General features: G+C 36.3%; 1 protein-coding gene across 1 annotated transcript in view; it reads left to right on the plus strand.

The window, feature by feature from the left end:
• Positions 1–13,092, plus strand: part of stk26 (serine/threonine protein kinase 26) — a 30,269-nt gene extending 17,177 nt beyond the window's left edge. The window contains exons 2-12 of the mRNA XM_055060832.1: positions 1,206–1,274; positions 1,405–1,566; positions 2,573–2,629; positions 3,289–3,397; positions 3,878–4,035; positions 8,091–8,276; positions 9,228–9,370; positions 9,456–9,552; positions 9,691–9,753; positions 10,513–10,640; positions 10,991–13,092. Coding sequence (XP_054916807.1) covers positions 1,206–1,274; positions 1,405–1,566; positions 2,573–2,629; positions 3,289–3,397; positions 3,878–4,035; positions 8,091–8,276; positions 9,228–9,370; positions 9,456–9,552; positions 9,691–9,753; positions 10,513–10,640; positions 10,991–11,006 — 1,188 coding nt within the window. The 3' untranslated portion in view covers positions 11,007–13,092. The remainder of the gene's footprint in view (positions 1–1,205; positions 1,275–1,404; positions 1,567–2,572; positions 2,630–3,288; positions 3,398–3,877; positions 4,036–8,090; positions 8,277–9,227; positions 9,371–9,455; positions 9,553–9,690; positions 9,754–10,512; positions 10,641–10,990) is intronic.
• The last annotated feature ends 797 nt before the right edge of the window (positions 13,093–13,889 follow it).

Here is a 13,889-nt window from a genome sequence, read left to right on the forward strand (position 1 = left end):
GTTTGTGTGTGGGTGTGTGTGTGTGCGCGTGTGTGTGTATGCGTGTGTGTGCGCGTGTGTGTGTGTGGATGTGTGTGGGTTTGTGTGTGGGTGTGTGTGTGTGTGTGTGGGTGTGTGTGTGTGCGCGCGTGTGTGTGTGGGGTGGGGCGTGTGTGTGTGTGTGTGTGTGTGTGTGTGTGTGTGTGTGTGTGTGTGTGTGTGTGTGTGTGTGTGGTCAGCTGTGTGTTCAGTTCCTGTTATCTTTAACTGTCACACTTATTTCCTTCTGTGTTTTTATGGGTTTTTGTGCGACAGCTCCGAGTTGTTTGTGCTGGAAAAACTCACATGTTGAAACGACTTGAAGGTCATGAGAAAAACATTTAGCTTGTTGTTGTTTATGCTGCAGAAATTACATTTTGAAATCAGTTTATCACTTCATAGTATAAAAAAAACATTAAAATATATATTTTAGGATGGATTTTTTGTAATAAAATGTGAAGTTTTAATAGTTTTGCTGAAATTTTAACAGTAAAAAAAATATGCTTTCCTTCTTTTGTTCCTTTTTACACTTCAATCGACAACTTAAACACCGGTGATGTAAAAGCCTATATTACCTCAGAGATAAGTGAGCAATAAATGTACAAATAAAAAAGTTACTTGTACACAATAAATAAACAAAGTTTGCTTGGAAGTGAAACTCAATGTTTATCCCACAGTTATCAAATTCAGGTGTAAAAATATATACAAAAACAAAAGATTTAAAATAATGTAATTGCTGTGTAGTTTTCAGAAATGGTGAACGTACTCAAATCCAAGAGTTGTGCAACTCAGTGCGTCTTCTTAAATTTTTAAAAATGTGCATTTGAGTATTTACAATATATGTTTTTGTATTTATGTCAAAGAAAACAAGTAACCAGAAGGACAAAAAAAAATGTGTGCATGCATAATCAAGAACAAAATAATTACCACTATTTTACATGTGAAAAATAAAAACAGAAATATTATTTAAAATAAATAAAATCTGTGCAGAGATGAAGATTACTGATTTTGTTGGGATTGGTGATGGTTGTAGAGTCTAACAGCTGCTGGGAGGAAGGATCCATGATAACGCTTCTTTGTGCATTTAGGAAAGTCAGACTGCAGGTTGCTTTAGAAAACTGGAACCCATTTTTTTCAGAGATTTAATATTTGAACCTATTTGTTTGTGTGTTTATTTCTCTTCTCAGAGTTCCCAGATTGATCCAGAGGAACTGTTCACTAAACTGGATCGAATCGGAAAGGGATCCTTTGGAGAGGTGGGTCTGCTTTTCAAACACTCCTCAGGTTTCTTTTTATCTTAGTTTTTACTATTTACATTTCAGTACTTGTCACAGCACTCTTGCAGTTTCAGTTTTCACCCCCTGTTCTCTTCATTTTCTCCTCCAGGTGTTCAAAGGTATCGACAATCGAACCCAGAAAGTCGTTGCCATCAAGACCATCGACCTGGAGGAGGCAGAAGATGAGATCGAAGACATCCAGCAGGAGATCACGGTGCTCAGCCAGTGCGACAGTCCCTACATCACCAAGTACTTTGGCTCCTACCTCAAGGTAATAAACCGTCGCTGTGTTTTCACTCAGCCAGGCAGGTTTGAGTCTGAGCTTGAAGGAAATCTGTCAGCGGCCGACGATGGAAGTGAGAAAAGCAGTTTGACGGGAAGCAGAGCGGCCGGAGGGAAACATGGAAGGAATGTGTTTTAGCTCAGATAATGGCTGCTGCTGGTTTCCCCCAACATGTAGAGCAAACAGAAAAGGTGCTGCTTCTTGTGAAGCGGGCGTGAGAACGCTAATCTGGGGAAAGAAGAACCAGAATCTGCTGAAGAGAAAGAACTGAGGAAAGAGACGGAGATTTTCGATGGAACCAAAATCTGCATGAAATTTATAATATTGCATAAAGTATAAAAGATTAAATTACCTAAAGATACAGCACATTTTTCCATAAGAAAGTGAACTTTTTGATGTATGAATTGTTGAAAGCAGTTTGAGTTTAAGGACTGGAGAAGCACAGAAACACATACAGAAGACAGAGTAATAAGAGACACACAATCTTATGATGAGAATAGAAAACAATTAATGACACCAAACATTGAAGTTGTCTGTTGTCCAATTCCCTTTTTATGTTTTAGAACTTTCAAATTTTATTTAAAATAAACGGTCTATTGTTGAGCAGGTAAAACGACAAAAACAACACAATAAACTAATTTTTGCATTTTTAATATTGTGCATTTTGTGATCCACCAGTAGTTTATATTTGCCAATTTTGGCCTCCCGGGGAAATTGGTAGACTCTTGGAAGCTGGATTCGATGAATTCTTTTTATGTTACACTTTTTCCTTCCACTCAATTTTCAGTTTAAATACTTGGATACTTTAGTAATAAGCTTTTAAGTTTTATCTTCTTTGTCGAATGCGCCTATGACTGTCAACATGAACTAAAGTGAAAATAACTCTTGGTGTGATTTCCTTAAATAGGAAAGTAATTAGTTTTTTAATAAATTACTGAAATACTGTAAATTCCTTTGATAAATCAGTATTTATTGAACCTTTTCTTGTGTTCAGGGCAGTAAACTGTGGATCATCATGGAGTATCTGGGTGGAGGTTCAGCCCTGGATCTGGTGAGTCTGCAGACAAACTTATGAAGGAGACATTTATAGAATATAATTATACTTTTTAATTTTCATAAATCCAAAAATAGTTTTTTTTATTATGTTTTGTAACTGTTTCTGTTTTCTTCGTAAAATTTTACTATTCTTCTTAAAATTGAAAGCGCAACCTGTTAAAAGTGACTTAAAACTGGAAAATATCTTTGATGTTTGTTGCTTTGTAAGAGTTTTCAAGGTAAAGCTCTAAATAAAAATTCTACCAGTAAGATGTAGATGAAAACCGGAGCTGGCTCAGAAGTTTTCTCCTTTTGTTCTGGGATTAAAATGAGAAGATTATAGGACCACAAGAAGAAAAAAAAGAATCCGGACTTTTTTCTTTTTCTCTCAGAATCCAGAATTTAATCTCAGAATTAAGACTTTTTCAGTTTCCACTTTGATCTCAGAATTCCAACGTTTTTTCTCAGAATTTTGAGAAGAAAAATAAGGAGTTTGAGTCAAAACTCAGAATTCTCAGAATTTTTTACTTTCTTTCTCAGAATTCTCACTTTTGATCCCAGATGATTAAAGTCAGAATTCTGAGAAAACAGTCATTTTGCTGGAGGGAAAGCAAAGAGCCTTTGATGGTGTCGGACGTCGGTCATCAGGCGTCTCGTCTGTTTGTGTCTCTGCAGCTGAAGGCCGGTCCGTTTGACGAGGCGCAGATTGCCACCATGCTGAAGGAGATCCTGAAGGGACTCGACTACCTTCACTCAGAGAAGAAGATCCACAGAGACATCAAAGGTCTGCATGGAGTTAAACACGTTGGGATTTATTGAACATGACGTTAGCTTCATGGCTAACGGTTCATTATAGGAGATAAAATCAGATCAGATTAACTGACGCTTTATTAGCTTAGCTTCTAAAGAACAAAGAAATTTATTGTTTGCAGACGGTGCATAAATGCAGCATAAAAACTCAATATGTAAGGAAAATAAAACAATGATTTATTAAAATAGTAGAAAATTAAGTCCAATTCACAGCAAATTAAATTTAAATAAAATCTATTTGATGAAGTTTTTCAAAGATATTATGTCCTTAAGTGAGAATGTGTTCTTTTATTGTCGTATTAGCTTCATATTACTTGGAAAGGATTACATTTGGTTTAGTCCTTATGGACAGTAACATGTACTGCAAACATTTGAAAAGTCGACTCAGAAAAACCTGCAGATTAAAGTCAGTTTTGATAGAAACAACCTGACTGATGAGGACGTTTCTCCGCAGCTGCTAACGTCTTGCTGTCCGAACACGGCGAGGTGAAGCTGGCGGACTTCGGCGTGGCCGGTCAGCTGACCGACACGCAGATCAAGAGGGAAACGTTTGTGGGAACGCCGTTCTGGATGGCGCCGGAGGTCATCCAGCAGTCCGCATACAACTCAAAGGTCAGACAACGTTTGTTTGGATTTTTTTATACCTTGTTTGAAGAGTTGTGCATAAGGCTGACATGAAACTGTCTTAAACATGAAGGAGTCTTTATAAATGTGTGACTGAACTTGTCATTTGGAAAATAATGATACTTTTAGTGCAAATTTAATGCAACTTTGCTTTAAAAGTGTCATTATTGACCAAATAATGCAAAGTTCACACCTTTAATGCAACTTTTAACGCAACTTTGCTTTAAAAGTGTTATTATTTACCAAATGACAATTCATGGCAACAGTCATGAACGTTCAGGAAGACTCCTTCCTGTTGAGGACAGGCGTTGTCAGTCTCACGCAGACCGCTTCACAGAAAGTGTTTCAAATAATGTAAATAAAATACAATCTTACTGCTGGGAAGCAACACATTGTAGCAGTGCCTCCGGTATTCGTTAGTTTCAGCAGAAGGCTATTTGCTTAACGTCTGTGTGACATCAGAAGCTGGTTGTTCGCCTCACACTGTCGCCTTGTTCACTTTTTGCACCGACCAGGAAGTTCATTTGAATCTGTGACGCAGCGTCTCATCTCTGCAGCCCAAACAAAGTCGACTTTTTTATCTTTTTCATGTATTTTTTTTTTTTTTTTTGAGGCGTGTCCTATTTAGTTTGCTTGTTGCTGTGGTAACTGCTGCCAGGCGAAGCTGCTGCAGTTCCCTCAGGACGTTTTGCATTATTTCCGAAGCGTTTGCAGTTTTATTTGCATATGGTTGAAAAAGCACTGACCCCCCCACTTCAAATCCTTCGCCTTTGACCCCCCTTTGCCCTTACACACACACACACACACCCTCACACACACACACCCCCCCCCCCCCACACACACACACACACACACACACACCCCCACACACACACACACACACCCACACACACACACACACACGCACACACACACACAAAGAGGTTCCCCTGTTCTCTGGGATTCCCTCACAGCCTCTGAATCCGGCTGACTCAAACATTTTCACAACAGTTGGTCCATCTCAGGATGAAATGCACCAACTGGCTTCAAACAATCTGGTTCTGTTGCGTAGCAGAGCAAATATTGGTTTAATAATAGCATCACAAAGCAGGATGACGTCTGCAGAGGGCGTGTCCAAGCCAGGCAAATCCACCTGGGTGTGTGTGTGTGTGTGTGTGTGTGTGTGTGTGTGTGTGTGTGTCATCGTCTCCTGCTGTCTGTGTGTTTTCTATGCCTAACCTAAAATGGTGTTGCTTGAAAAACAAATGGAGTTCAACACATTTCTAATAATTGATAAATTCCAAAATTCAATATATATTTTTTTTTCATATTTTGTAGTCTTGAGTTTTTGAAAGATAATGAAAATAATATCATAGTTTAGGAACCTCTGGTCTAAAGAGTAGTTTGGTATTTTGTTGTTCTTATTTTGTAAAATAATCGTAGTTTAAAGACGGGGTCAGAGCAGTTTAATATCTGAAGTATTAAACTGAAATATTTTACCAGACTCAAGCATTTTTCCAAATCTCAGGCTTTTTGTTTTACTATTATTATTTTTGCTTTATACTTTTGCTGCATTTCTGTGTTGATTGGAGCGAAGTTGTTTGCTTTCCAAAGCAAAGGGAGACAAACTGCAACCTGCTGAAATACCAGGTGGTTTAGCAATGCACTGTTGTGTAAAGCTTGAGCTGTCAGAACAAGTCGACAGAAGCAGCAAAACTCTTTCTGCTCAGATTTAATTTTCCGAGGTTGTGCATGCAAGAAGCTTCGTCCAGAGTTGTAGTTTTCCTGACGGTGTGAAAACTCGGTTCGATTGCGACATTTGTTTGATTTTCAGCTACAGCGGTTCACTTTCACACTGCACTGTGAACAAGCCAAACTAAATAAAAAAGCAGTTCCCTACATCGCCTGTGGGTGGCGCTGCACCAAGTAACACAGAAGGAGTCCACAAAACCTCAGAAGTAGACCAGAGCAGTGGTCGACCTTGAGGCATTTTCATCTGTTGTTTACTAGATATTTTATGTTTTTCCAGACTACTATCTGTAAATTAAAGTGATATTTTTATAAAAATCTCAATATTTTGTTTAACTCTCATTTCTCCTGAAGCTCTGAAGGTGTTTGGAGGTTCAGTACTTCGGGTTGTTGTCCACACACCTGATTGAAACTCCGTCTGCTTCATTAAACCCAAAGTACAAAGTTGGTTGTGAAAGTCGGCTTTGGGCTTTTATTTGGCTGGTGGTAACTCTCTTATTTTTATTTTCTTCCACTCAAAAGGGTAAAATAGTCACATGAGAAAATGTCAGTGGAGCTTCGCTAGTCGTGAAACATTTATAACGCCAGATGTTTGGTAGAATAAAATAGTTGGTGGCTTTTTTTCCTACAGCTTTGAGGTTTTTTTTCTGCTCAGTTTGAAGCTGGAGGGGGAATCTAAAGTTTAGTTTAGCATTAACTTAATGTTGTTTTTCATCCAAATTAATAGCTAATCTGTAGCAAACTAATGCATTCAAATAAACAAGTATTTTCTGAAGGTGTTTAAATTGTAGTTTTGAGTTCACTTTGTCTAATTCAGTTAGTTTTAGTTAGTTTTAAGAACATATTTACTAGTTTTTATTAGTTAAATATTGTGTTTGTTAGTTATGGTGGTAGTTTTTTCATACTTTGATCAATTTTTAGGTACCGAATTCAAAAGGATTAAAGTGTTTTGATTATGTTTAATAAATACTCAGCATTTTTTTTTAAAAAAAATATAAAATTGTTGTGGAACAAATTGTCATTCTGGTTTGTTTTCCAAACTTTTGCTGCAGCCACTTTGTGAATGTAGAGTATTTGCCAATTTGCCAGCAGATGACGTTCAATGCTTGTGTGAGGAACAAATCTATTTACATGAGTTTGAAAGGCTAATAAATGGATTCATGAACACAAAAACGACTGTATTACATCTTTAATTTCAGTATTTTTTAGTGCTGTAAACGCAAAATATATTTGTGATTATAGCTTTTCTGCATTAATTAACGTTTGTTTTATTTCAGTTAACAAAAATATTTCTCAGTTTTTATCATTTTGTTAGTTTAACCAGCTGTACTTTTGTTGGTTTGGACATGTTTGGTGTTCCATACGACACGCCGCCATATGGTGGGCGTGTTCGGTCGTAACGGAGCCGACAGACAGTTGAATCAGACAGTAACCGAGCGACCTGCGGTAACGTGACTCTGGATCAGTTCACAGGTGTGCGTGTGCAGGTGTGTGTGCAGGTGTGTGTGTCATGGTGTGTGTGATGGTGTGTGTGATGGTGTGTGTTTCTTACCTGCTGTCGAAGCAAGACGAGAAGGCGTGAAATCTAAGAAGTAGATCCTGCAGTAGTTTTTTTTATTTTTAGAGGAGTGGATGTGTGTTTGTGCTGTAATTAAGTTTTGCATTTGGTGAATCGGTTATGGCTCCTGTTCAGCATCAAAGTCTGAAATTGATTTTTAATTTGGAAAAAGACGAGAAGAGTATAGAAACATTTGCATTTCCTGTCATCATTTCATTGTTTGCTGTCCTTCCTCCTTTATGTCTTTCTTTCTTTCCTTATTTCTTTCTTTCTTTCCTCCTTTTTTTCTTATTTCTAGTGCTTATTTTTCTTTCTGCCCTTCATTCTTCTTGTCAATTTTTAGTTGTTTTTCTTTCATCTCACTTTGTTTCACCTTCCTCTCTTCTTCCATTGTGCCGTAACTACATCGCTGTAATACTATTCTTCTTTTCTGCCTTCCTTTCTTCCATTCTGTCTCATTTTTCTTTCTTTCCTTATTCTCTCCTTCCTTTTGTCCAGCCTTCCTCTCTGTTTTCTTTCCTTGTTTCTTTCTTCCTACCTTCTTTCCTACCTCATTATGCTCCTTGTTTCCTTCTGTCCTTTCTCTCTTTGGCTCTTCCTTCCTCCCAGTTAATTTTTTTTTCGGATTACTTCTTTAAAAGTCTCCTGCTGTAGAAATATTTGCCATCAATTTTTAACGTTTTAGATTTTAGGTGTTTTTCTTCCTGTGAAGAAAAACATCATGGCGTAACGAACCGAACTCTGTGTCTCCCTGCAGGCAGACATTTGGTCTCTGGGCATCACGGCCATCGAACTCGCCAAAGGAGAGCCTCCCAACTCCGACATGCATCCCATGAGGGTTCTCTTCCACATCCCCAAATCTCCTCCTCCGACTCTGACCGGAGATTTCTCAAAGAGCTTCAAAGATTTCACAGAGTCCTGCCTCAACAAGGACCCAGCCTTCGTAAGTCGCCTACGCATTTAATATTTACAAACTTTTTGCTTGTTTTCAGCGCTTAAGGTCCCGTCTGAGCTATTAGACTGCAACACAATGAATTTAGTGGCCATGTTTCGGGATATTTTACAACTAATTTATATTTTACAGCAAATAATTAGCTGGAAATAAAATTATACGTTAATAAAGTCAATGCTTCAAGTATAATAAAAAAAACATTATATTCATGTGTGTGCTTATTAAATATAACAGGATATTAAAGCCATGCTAAGAAAATTAAAACAAATATTATAAAAATAGTCATATTACCAGAAAAAAGTCAGAATATTACAAAATGAAGTAAAAATATTACCAGAATTTTTCCCCACCATAATAAAGTCATAAAAATATGAGGATTACGTTATAATATTACAAGAACATAGTCTTACAAAAATAAAATCATAATATTGTGGGTATAAAGTCACAGTATTAGTAAAATCAAGTTAAAATAACACGGGAATAACGTAATATTATAAGAATTAACTCAAAAGAAATATCAAAATAAAGTGACATTAATCTTGTAATATTAAGACTTGTCTTGTTGTTTCATAACTAATTTATTTTCGTCTTTTTTATTGTTTGTAATTATTGTCCTAATACTCTGTCGTGATTGAAATATGTGAGTAAATAATGTACAATATGAAAAGTTTCAGTGAACATTTAAGGTAAAAAGGTTTTTTTGCATTAACTGATAAAGATTCAGCTTCTTTTGTGTGATTTGAGTTGAAATCTGCTGCCATCTAGTGGTGCAAATATGTCATCTCTCTTTTATAATCCTCACAAAAAAGCCTGATCTGGTAAATGAGTTAATTTTGTCCTATGTAGCTCTAAAATGAAACACATTTTTTTGCTTTTATTTCTATTTATTCCTCTCTAAATTGAAGCAAAGCTTTTATTAGCGTTTGCCGTTTGCCCACGCAGCGTCCCACAGCCAAAGAGCTGCTTAAGCACAAGTTCATCGTCAAGCACTGCAAGAAGACGTCCTACCTCAGCGAGCTGATCGACAGGTACAGGCGGTGGCGGGAGGAGGGACACACCGACAGCAGCTCCGACGACTCAGACAGGTGAGCGCCGCAGACGGAAACCTCACTGCTGCTGAAACTGTGAGCTAGAATAACTCAGGAAGAGTTTGTCTGTTTTCATGTGTAGTGAATCCAGTAATAAGGAGAACAACGAGTCGCCTGCGTGGTCGTTCACCACGGTTCGCAAGAAGAAAACCGAAGGCAGGAAGGTTCTCAATGGAACGGTCAGCTTGCTTCCCTCTAGTCGGCAGTTCACTTTGTTGATTTATGAGACAAAAAGAGTCTTTTGATATTTAAAGTTTTGTATCAGTCTAAACAGTTCAGTTTTCAGTTCTGTTTTTCTTTTGTTTTCATCTCTGCAGACGCAGGATCAGCTGAGTAAACCTTCCAGTTTGTCCACACTCATCTCTCCCATCTTCTCTGAGGTTTGTAGAAATTCTGTTGGCACAACTTTAAAGCTGGTGGATTTCACTTTGATAAAAAAAAACATATTTGTTTTTTTACATATTTGTTGAAACTGTAACCATGTCGTAACAGTATGCTATGAGACGGATAATCTCATAGCATACTAATCCAGTGGGTTGTTTCCAAGTGGGCGGGTTTTAGCACTGTCAATCACAAGCTTGTGTGATGCTGCTCAACCTCCATCGCTCCCTTCCTTTTCCCCCCTTACTGCTCTACAGCTAATACAGTCTGTTATGAATGCTAAGGCTAATTAGCATGGCAACTGATGACGACCACTATAAACAGTTTTCCTATAGTTTATCCACCATTAGCACATTTAGCAGTGAGTACTTGGTTGATGGCACTAAGACCTGCATCCCTGCTCTGATTGGTTGTTTTTGACTAGTCAGATTTTCTGTAAATTTCATATTTAAAACATTTAGATTTCTAACTATTTTTGGGGAAGCTACCTGAAACTAGCTGAGCCAGCCGGCTTGCTAACCACTTTGTAACCTCTTGAGCTAACTCGCAAAGTATACAATGTAGCCAAAATCAAAAGGTGGCTAAAACATAAAACATGTTCAAGTTTTTTCCTCAGACATTTGTCAGGATTATGATTTCCAGCTAACTGACACTAGCCACAACTCATATTTTATTTAACGTAGAGAAAGTTAAAAATATAATGTTTTTATCTTAGTCCCTATGTATTATACTTAAAGTGTCTCTTTTGTGTTGTGCAGTTGAAGCTGCAGCACAAAGAGCATTCTGAGCAACGACAGGCTATCGAAGAGCTGGAGAGAAACATTCAGATGGCGGAAAATGTTTGTCCGGGCATCACAGACAGGATGGTCACACACATCATTGCAAGGTACCAAAAATACCTTCATTAGTTAGTAGATTTCCTTATTTATTTAGATAATTTACTTTCCTGTTCCAGCATCCTGTCATTTGTGTTATTTGTGCTTAGCTTGCTCATTTGACAAGTTTAGCTTACAAGTTTGGTAGTTCTTTACCAAACCTCTGCAGAAGTTTCTCTACTAAACAGGCATTTCTTTTAAACTTAAGCAACAAAAACCTGAAATTTCTTACCATCAAAACTTGGTTTGAGTTTATAAAGTGTTCAAATGTGGTTACATCACTGCTTAGGAGAAGCAATTGGACTCTCTTTAGAGTTGAAATAGCCCAAAGTATTAAAACCATGAAATCTTTCTGTTGCAGATATACAGCAAACTGATCAACTGATAAGTGGATGGATGGATGGATGAGCGGATAAATAAAGGAAATTAGGAAGAGACTGTCTCCCTGTAGGGTGACGCTGCTGGATGATGAAAACAGAGGAGATTTGCGGTGCGATGTCTCCTCCCTGTACACAAACGTCTCATCACACACTAATAATGTAATATATACACTATGTTTTATATATTTACTGCTGCTGGTTAAGGATGTTTCCCCTCTTCCACTTTAATTTGAAATACAGATATTTTTATTTGATAAAAATATGCAGATTAATGGGAAAAAACACCATGTGCCTTACTTTTTGTTTATATAATTTTCTAGTTTCACTTTTTTTTATTGATTTCAGTTTCAAGAAATGCCTAGAAATACAACACAGATGAAGGTTTTTGTCCATCAGCAGTGGTAGCGTGTTTTTGTTTCATGACTTGCTTTAAGTTTGTATATGTCTGTATGTGTGTTCAGCAGCACTTGAGACAGATTTTATGCCAATAACACGTTTGTTTTGCGTTGTCAGCAAGGTTGTTCAATTATGGTTCCCTAAACTAAGGTTCAGTCAAAGTCAAAATTACCCACAATTACTATCATTTCGTCATTGGAGCTGTTAGAAACGTTCAAGAACGTAAACCTGCAATTTAATTGTATGATTTCTGAAATTTGTGAATATTATGTCCTTCTTTTCCCAGGGAGAGTCCAGTTTAGAAAACCTATCGGGGTTAAAAATACAGTCATTTTTGGGAGCTAACAGAAACTAGCTGAGCTAGGCAGCTAGCGACACACTAGCTAGCTAATGTAGCCTCTCAAGCTAACTGGTAAATCAGCAAACGCAGGCATGTTTGGAAATATGCTAAAACAATATTGTTTCATTTTGTTTGGCCACTTGGATCCTATTGTTTACAGCAGAAATTGTCCAAAAATAAAGAACGAAAGCGAAGTTGTAAAAGAAAAATATACAAAAAGAAACAAAGCAAATTCTACAAAAAATGGCAAACTATTTGCAAGTTTTATGTCCAGGGACATTAGGTTTACAAAACTGACGAGGGTTAAAAATCCATTTGTTTTGGGAGCCAACAGAAACTAGCTGAGCTAGGCAGCTAGTGGCTAACCAGTTTGCTAGATTAGCCTTAAGCTAACTATTGAATATGCTATTGTCAATGAAGTAAAAATAAGTAGGTACAACTTCCAATTGGTTTTTTGTTTGGTTTTGTATTTTTTTTTTCTTTCTTTTTTTTGCGCTTCTGTTTGTAAAATAATTATTTTGCTGTAAAACTTTGTTTTTGTTTCAGAAAGAAATGTCTTCCATAGCCGTGGAAAGTCCGACTTCCGGAGTGGACAGAGTTTGGATCTGTAGATAAATATAAATATAAAGTTATATTTCAAAGAAACTTTTCATTCTATGTTCCAAAACCAAAAATTCCAACAAATGCCGTGGGTGGTAACAGGCGGTTTGATTTGCACGCACTTCTGACTTGATATTCCTTATTTCTTGAAAAAAATAGCGACAAAATATTTACAGAAAATGTCTTACAATTTAGTTGAAAACAAGAATATTCTTAATTTAATTTTTCATGCTCAAAAAAGTGATCAAAAATAATTTACAAAACCTCCTGTCAACAATAGACCAAGTGTGTTCTTAATTACTCTAATTAATGGGAGGGTCTAACAATTACCAACGTAATCTAAACAGTTTCAATATAAAAATGAATGACAAATTTTGGTTCTAAACTGGTTTAGATATATTCTAATTGCCCAAAGAAAAAAACTAAATTGGAAGAAATTACAGTCCACAAAATTGCACAAACAAAATGGCCACAACAAATATTATTTGTTTCCATCCCCTCAAGAGAATCCTGGGAACTGTAATTAAACATATTACTGACGGTTTGTACCAAAGACACTATAAGACTTGGTTTCTGTACATTTGTTTTGTCTTTTTATATATATATATATCATAAGGGATTTACCGAAGTTTGTTAAAGGGAAAATGTAAGATTACAGATGTAAGATTTTGCAGTAACAGACTTTTTTTTTGTAGCAGGACTTTAGAGTTTTATGAATAAATATTTAAGCTTGATTGAAAAAAGAAATACCTTTCACCTCTTTTTATTTTAAAGGTTTATAAAGTGTCTTGACTTGATGGGTTTTTACTTTTTTTGTTTTAAGATCGCTGACAGAATTTTGGATTCATGAAAGTCAAATTTACATGAATTTTTGAATACAAAAATATAATATAATATAGAATAACAGGCATTTTTATAACAAGTAGGCATCCATTTTTGAGACGCATAAATTATTTTTAAAAAAATACCATGTGGGGATCACAGAAATGATGTTAATGAAGAAATAATTATTCACTTGGAGTTTTAAAAATCACCCTGGTTAATCTCTCTTATTCCTTTATTAATCTTGGTCATTAGATGTTGTTCTTGTCTCTGAGACAGAAAGTTCAAATAAAAGAAAAATCCCTAAAACCATGTGACATATCCACTTTATGTAAAGATAAGAATTGCCACTTTGTTTCGTTAAAATTTAGCAAGTTTAATTCATTGCCAAGCAAATTAAAAAATAAAATTATTTAGATGTTTTAAAACATCTAAATAATCCCAAAGTTTAAACTTTGGGATTCTACCTCATGTTGCAAAAACAGCTTAAATACACAGAGATCAATACAGTCTGAAGAGAACCATCAGACTGCTGCAGCATAGATAGTTAACTTTAATTTGTCTCCAGATTCTCACTTTATATTTTTATAAACTGATGTTAGATAATTTGATCTTGAATGAAGATTCATCACAACTGTAATCAACACTGATGTGAACAAAAGAAATAACATTAAAACTCAAGCCTTTGCTTAATTATTGAATATATTGAATCAAACATTTAC

The sequence above is a fragment of the Poeciliopsis prolifica genome, unplaced genomic scaffold, assembly GCF_027474105.1.
Source record: "Poeciliopsis prolifica strain line A6 unplaced genomic scaffold, Auburn_PproV2 SCAFFOLD062, whole genome shotgun sequence".
NCBI classification, from domain to species: domain Eukaryota; kingdom Metazoa; phylum Chordata; class Actinopteri; order Cyprinodontiformes; family Poeciliidae; genus Poeciliopsis; species Poeciliopsis prolifica.